This window comes from Buteo buteo, chromosome 8 (genome assembly GCF_964188355.1).
Source record: "Buteo buteo chromosome 8, bButBut1.hap1.1, whole genome shotgun sequence".
In the NCBI taxonomy this organism is placed as follows: Eukaryota; Metazoa; Chordata; class Aves; order Accipitriformes; family Accipitridae; genus Buteo; species Buteo buteo.
In genome coordinates this window covers 5,314,266-5,321,053 of record NC_134178.1, presented here as the reverse complement: position 1 = coordinate 5,321,053, position 6,788 = coordinate 5,314,266, and the positions used below count along the sequence as shown (strand labels likewise).

The following is a 6,788-nucleotide window of genomic DNA, read 5'->3' as shown; positions in this document are numbered from 1 at the left end:
TTGGAAAACAAGGTTTACTTGAGGCAGATAACTCACCAGTGTTTTATATAAAAGTGCCTTTTGAGCTGTTTGTAAAGAATAGCCCTTCTGAGTCCAATTGTGAAGAAATACTTGGAGAGAAAGAACTATATACCTACGTAAGCTGATAGGGTGGGACTGACTTCACAGGGAAAAGAAATTGCTGAGATTCAGCCTGAAGTCATTCTGTTTCTAAGAAATCCAAAGCACTCAATGATATTTGCTTAAAAAACATGCATACTTTTATTGAAAGAAAATGTGGCTTTCCAGGGGTCATTTAGACATCCCTTGGTAGCAAATAGTGATGGAGCAGGTACAGAAGGTTGCTTGCAACTGGCTGCTTTCTCTACATCTGTGCCAAAGTTCTTCCAGATCACATGAAGCATAAAATGTTCCTGTTTTAACCAGCATGCAGCACACAGAAGTAATTCTTTACTGTACTCTTCTCTGCTGCACCTACTTTTAGTTAGGCCAATTGAGAAAGTAAATGTGCTTATTTTTCATTCAAGAGTAAAATGACATTTGGACAATCACTGTTCCCGTACCCCTCCTGTGTAAACATCAAGCCTGAAAGGATTATTTCCTTGCTTTGGAGTCCATATGCCACTCAGAGAAGATAGGCCTCAGAAAAGTAGGTATCTGAGTCTAGAAGGAAAGATTCACTTCAGGACAAGCGGAGCCTGAAAGGAAAATCAAAATGTTTTAAACCGATGGATGGAACAACATAAGATCAGAAAGATGAGCCATACATTGCAAAGCAGAGGAAGGGAATTATTCACGGGGGATGGTTTCATAGGGGACCCACATAAAGGCTGCAGGGGCACAAGCCCCACGACACTCTGCCGGAGCCTTGCTTGCCCCCCAAACTCACAGAGCCTCCCTGGTTGGGGCAGGAACGCGTCTGCTTCTCCCTCCCCGCACAACAGCCCTGAGGTGTTAATTAGGCGCACGGGAGAGCACTCCTTAGGACAGGCACATGTAAAAGCCCTTGGCATCATTAGCAGCGTCTCCTCTTTCCCCTCCAGCGGGAATTACATTCCTCGGACCAATTCCGCCCTCCCTCCCCTCAATACCCCTTCTCCTTCTCCCGCCTCAGACCGCTCGGCCGCACGCCGGCCGCCATTTTGCGACGAGGCCCCGCGGGCCTCTCAGGGGGCGACGGCGGAGGGCAAGAGGGGAAGGCGGCGCGAACTGCCTTCCTCGTCCCACCCTGCCCTGCTCAAAAAAGCCCGGCATAACAGAAAACGGGCCGGAGGGGGAGAGAAGGGGCGAGAAGGAAGGGGGAAAGAGGGCCGGCCGAGGAGGGGGGCGTTTGGCCGCTCGTCGCGCCGCAGCCGATAGACAGGGGCGGCCGGCTCGCCGGCTCCCTCTAGGCATCGCTGTGTCAGGAAAGGAGGAGGGTTTTCTTTTTTTTTTTTTTTCCTATCCCCCCCCTCCCCTCTCTCTTTTCCAGCCAGTAAAGAGTGTCTGCCCCTTTGAACCGCTGGTACAGCGCCTGCGGCTGCACACACACACGCACGCACAGCCGCCGGCTATAAATTAGTTACGAGCCGGGCAGAGGGCGAGCAGTGCGCGTCTCCCAGCGGGCCGAGGCGGCGGGGACCGCTGCCGCCCCTCCGACCGACCGAGGCTTCCACCCCGGGGTGCCATGGCGTGCGTGGAGCGCTGCCGGTGCTGCGCGGAGAGCAGGCGGCACGGCAGCATCCTCTACAACATCCTGAGGAGCGAGGAGCGGGCGGCCTGGCCGGCGGGGCAGGGGCCGAGGCGGGGGCAGGCGGCCGGCGGTTGCCCCTGCGGGTCGCGGCGGCGGGTGGCCCTGAAGAGCCCGCAGGTGGCGTGCAAGGCGGCCTCGGCCGTGCTGGTGAAGACTCTGCGCTTCGTCCAGAACGTGCCCTGCTTCCAAGAGCTGCCCCTGGACGAGCAGCTCCTGCTGGTCCGCAGCTGCTGGGCGCCCCTGCTGGTGCTGGGGCTGGCGCAGGAGCGGGTGCACTTCGAGACGGTGGAGAGCGCCGAGCCCAGCATGCTGCAGCGGATCCTCACCACCCGGCGGCAGGGCGAGCAGACCCCGCCGAGGGGACCGGCGCCGGGCCGGCCTCACCACGGCCCCGGCGGCCCCCACCTGCCCTCGGCCGGCGAGATTCAGGCTATCAAGGGCTTCCTGGCCAAGTGCTGGAGCCTGGATATCAGCACCAAAGAGTACGCTTACCTCAAGGGGACGGTGCTCTTCAACCCGGGTGAGTGACCGGCCGGGGCGGGGGTCTCTCTCTCTCTCACGGGCGGCGAGCGGGCTGACGGGGAGGGCCCGCCCGTATCCCCCGCGAAACGCGGCGGACCCGCGGCTTTTCCTCAGGGGGAAAGAGGTGGCGGAGGGGGGGGACGCGGAGGAAGGTTTCACCCGCTGTGCCCTCTTCAGGGCCGGCAGAGAGCAGTTAGCAGCCGCCCCCCCCCCCCCCCCCCCCCCCGCCGCCTGCCTTTACCTCCTGGAGAGCGTCCGGCTGCGGCTAGGTCGGGGGTCCCGGCGCCTTCCGCAGAGGTTTTCGGCGAACAAAACAAACCCCAGGCAGTCGCTTAGGGAAAGTTAGGAGTCAGGAGCGGTTCCCGGCTCGTTTCCCAGCGGGGCGCCTGGCGGCGTCTCCTCAGAGGCCGGGGGGACGGACGACGGTCACCGGCTGTGGCGGGTCTCAGCGTGCTGTGCCCGGGAGGTCTGCCCGCCGTGGAAAGCGAGCAAGGCAGGGCTCCGGGAACAAAGTGCTGTTTGTAGCATCTAGGATGGGGTTTTTGGGGTTTAGCCATCGTCTCTCTTTGTGGAGATTTCCATAGGTGCAGCTCTGCCAAGGGATTGATGGCCGTGCCGGTGACCTGCCTGAAAGGTAGCCGGCGGGTTAGATACGGCAATTCCGAAATATGCCACTACCGCGTGGAAGTGGGACGCGGCTTTTCTGTGCTCCCGCTGTCAAACTGTTAGTTAGACTGAAAAGGGGATATCCTGCACGCTCTGTCCTTCCGTACCCTTACTGTGGTTGACCAGGAAACTTTCTGTGGTACGCTGGAGTTAATGCTGCCTGCCAGCTGTAATCTGGAGCTACTCAGAAACAGCTGTCAAAAGATGCCTTAAATGTGAATGATGCATTTTGTAGGAGTGAACAAGTTAACAAGTTATTTTTATTGTCTTCCCCGCTGTTTACAGATCACATCTGTCACTCTACAGGTGTCTCGGGGAACAATCTTCAATCAAAGTTTTTGTTTTATCAGCTAATCTATTTAACGCTTAAGTGAATGTTGGCAAACATTTTTGTGTAGTGGAGTATTATTCAGCGTCCAGAACACCAACATGATAAGATTTTGAACTGCCCTGTAGAACTTGGCGTGTTGATTCAGCGTACAAGAAGTCCTCTAGCCATTTCATTTGTTTCATTCCTTGAGTGATAAATACAATCTGTAAGCTGTTAGTTGTTCTGTAAGAAGACTGTTATTTTGTAGACAAAACCTATGTAAGCAAAATAATTTATTTTTCTTTTCAGATCTACCTGGACTGCAGTGTACACAGTACATTGAAGGACTGCAGAGGGAAGCACAACAAGCTCTAAATGAACATGTCAGACTCATTCACAGAGGTGATGAAGCCAGATTTGCCAAGCTGAATGTTGTTCTATCCTTGTTAAGATCTATTAATGCTAATGTGATTGCTGAACTATTCTTTAGGCCTATCATTGGAGCAGTGAACATGGATGACATGCTTTTGGAAATGCTTTGTGCAAAATTATAAAGGCATGTAAAATAATGAAAATAAATCCAATGCAAAGGAAGCCCTAGAGCAGAATAGTGTAAAGTACTGTAAATAAACTAACTTATTGTTTTTACATAGATAGTATTTTTGTATTCCATAATAAAATATTCTTTGAGTTCTGAAATTAATTTTTATTTAACACAGTGTTTTTGGAATAAGATTACAGTCATCAAAGCAAGCTTTACGGTTGTGGAGAATGTTCATATCCAAAGTCAACTGGCTGTTCTTTTACCGTGTCTCTGAATAAAGATCACGCTTACGATATTGTACTTTCAAGGTGAGTAATCGCTGCTTTTTCAAAATAAGCAGCAGTCTAGGTTTACATTTTAAACATAGTTGGCATACAGAAGGGGGAAAGAACAAGCCATTTACTTCACATATTTCAGTAATATTAAAATAGGGTACCATAGTCAGCTCTGCTCATAGTTGGGATGCTGGCTCTGTCAAAGGCTTACTGCAGTCAGTGAACTACTTCTATTGACTTTAACAGAGTTGAAGTCTATAAAGAACATTAAAATATTCACCTAAGGCTTTCTTCTGTATGGGGAAAATGTGTTAGTAATATTTTGAGACTTAAAGTAGCTTGGCCAAGTTGTAACACTGGGAGTAAAACATTCTATTCCACACACATTGGGCTCCAGGAGAGGACAGTAACTCTATTCCCCAAAAGAGCAAACAAACAAAAACGCCTCTAAAAATATCCAAACAGCAGATGCCTAACGGGGTCAGAACTACTGATATGCACTCAGTGTTTTTCTTTGCTTTTCGTCTAGGTAATTGCTAGGTAGGAGTTTGAAAGCCAGATTCTTCAGGCTACTTTATTCCTACAGAAATACAAAATTATTATGCTGAAACATGGTGTACTGCTGGCACATCCATCAGAATTTGTCAGCTAGCATGAAGATGTCTTAATTAAGCATCAAGCTTACACGTTCTTTTTTCTTTGTTTTGTTTTGTCTTGGCCTTGATCCTTTCTCCCAAAGCAGTTGTGTTTATATTGAAAAAAGTCCTATTTTAAAAGGGAAAATCAGTGATTTAAGGGAGATTTCTCTCATGGTTTTCCTTTCTGTGTGTGCAGTTTTCTAGCCTTTCCCCTGGGGAATATTGGTAAAAAATGGAGAGAGAAGTGTGACAGTGTTCCTGAAGTAAAAGATACCAGCAACTCTATGTATCGTTCACATATACATTAACTACTAGCAATAGGAGGTGTTTTTTAAAACACAATTAATAAAAGTTGAGGCAGTTACTCTCCTTAATAGGAGGTGTGTGGGGAAGAGAGGAACGTGTTTGAAGAGCTTTCTTTTGCTGCCACCTTGCGCAAAGGATAATCACAGCTCCTACACTGAGGTAAGGAGCAGGGGGGACACTTGTTATCTTGTACCTGCCCTACCTTTGGAGGAGCAGCCAACCATTCCTAGGGGGACAAGTTCACCCATAAGTAGTATCACAGATGTGGATTGCCATGGCAATAAAAATCTCATCATGGACTAGGATACTGTCACTGAGCAAACAAAGCAATAAACACAACCTCCATCCTGAATAGCAATGGCATAGCTTATATGCACACTCTTTGGTGCTCACATAACTGGGTAGGGCTGCATGCCCTGAGGAGCTCCCCAAAAATGCCAAAGAACAAAAAGTATGTAAGTAACATGCTCTTCACTACCAGTCCAGACTTCAGACCATAATACAGCAGGCTTAGTCTTTATGTTGATGCCTTTATATGTACACACACATGCATGTAAACATACATAGCAAAGATAAACATATAGAGAATATTTACTGTGTATGTATAAATGTTTCATGAGTTTACAATAGCTTCTGAGCTTATCTAACATCTCTGTAACGTAAATATATGTATATGTTTCCCTCTGTGAACAGCATATAAGCTTACAATAGTTAGGATGTCAGTTTCAAGGATGCTGACAAAGCTCTTCACAAAAGCACAAAGCATGATGATAAAACTTTTAAGTAGTGGTTAATGGCAGAAGATGAATCTGTGGTAAAGACTAAAAAAAAATTCAACAGCCTCAGATTAAAACAACTTCATCTCCACTGAGAATTTGTTAATATGCACACTAGCGTTCAGGCTTTTCTGCTGAGTGGCAGAAGAGACTTTGTGGGAGTACTCCTAACAATGAATTGTAATAGCTAAACCTTGGTCACAGGCACGGATTTTCAGCTGAAGAGTCACTTTGAGACAGTTTGGATCTATTGTGCCACTAAATACAAAAGTTCTCATGACTCAGGTGGACCTGCTTACATCTCTAGGTTCGATATCTGAACAAATTCTGTATTCTGCTCAATTTTCTGAAGGTTGTAATGAGAAATGTTGCTTCTGTGCACAATGAATCCACCTTGAACTCTCTGTACTCATCATATTTTTCTTGGACCAGCAATACTGTTAGTCATTTAGCTGTTGTCTATTCAAATGGAAGCACCTGGGAACAGTAAGTAGGAAATCTGAATGGGAAAACCATTTTATCAAGGCTTTCCGCAGAGAACTGGCAAAGGATGTGTCTCTTCATAGGTCAGAGGAACAGGAATGACAAAGCAAGAAATTAAAAACAGACTTGTAGGAGGAACCAAGCTGAAGGCTTGGAGATCCACGCAGGAATGGGAGAGAAGAGACTAGTATGGTTCTGGAAGAGAGTGGGGAAGGGTCTGATTTTAGTGTGGGGACAATGTGCCAAGAGCTGACTGGAAGCAGGCAGAGAGAGATTGTAACTCGCAAGACGAGGCAGACTTTGGGCAAAAGGGTGCCTGTGGGAGGACTCTGTGTCAAGTCCAGAAAATATTGCAGAGCAGGGAAGAACCTACCCCAGGAGCTGACCCAGAGGAGGACACGGGCATCCTCACCAACCGGTCCAGGTGGCCTGTTCTCTTCTCCACCAGTGCCTCTGGTGAAGAAGGGGCCACAGTGGCAGCTGTGACGAGCGAGCTGCTCGGTCTTTGTGAGCAGAAGTAAGCAAAACTACTCTGT

General features: G+C 48.5%; 1 protein-coding gene across 2 annotated transcripts; it reads left to right on the top strand.

Annotated features, from left to right (window-relative positions):
* Positions 1 to 752: 752 nt before the first annotated feature.
* On the top strand, positions 753 to 4,142 carry NR0B1 (nuclear receptor subfamily 0 group B member 1). 2 transcript variants are annotated; one of them, XM_075034680.1, is made up of 3 exons: positions 753 to 2,252; positions 3,540 to 3,632; positions 3,950 to 4,142. In XM_075034680.1, exons 1-3 carry the CDS (start codon positions 1,667 to 1,669, stop codon positions 3,961 to 3,963), a joined length of 693 nt encoding a protein of 230 aa, XP_074890781.1. In that variant the 5' UTR covers positions 753 to 1,666; the 3' UTR covers positions 3,964 to 4,142. The 2 variants fall into 2 exon arrangements, with proteins under 2 accessions (XP_074890781.1, XP_074890780.1); XM_075034679.1 differs by lacking the exon at positions 3,950 to 4,142 and having other exon boundaries at positions 755 to 2,252; positions 3,540 to 3,939.
* Positions 4,143 to 6,788: the final 2,646 nt, after the last annotated feature.

Coding starts and splice junctions, on each gene's coding strand:
- NR0B1 (XM_075034679.1), top strand. CDS start 1,667: ATGGCGTGCGTGGAGCGCTGCCGGTGCTGCGCGGAGAGCAGGCGGCAC. Junction 2,253..3,539: donor GACGGTGCTCTTCAACCCGG/GTGAGTGACCGG, acceptor TTTTCTTTTCAG/ATCTACCTGGACTGCAGTGT.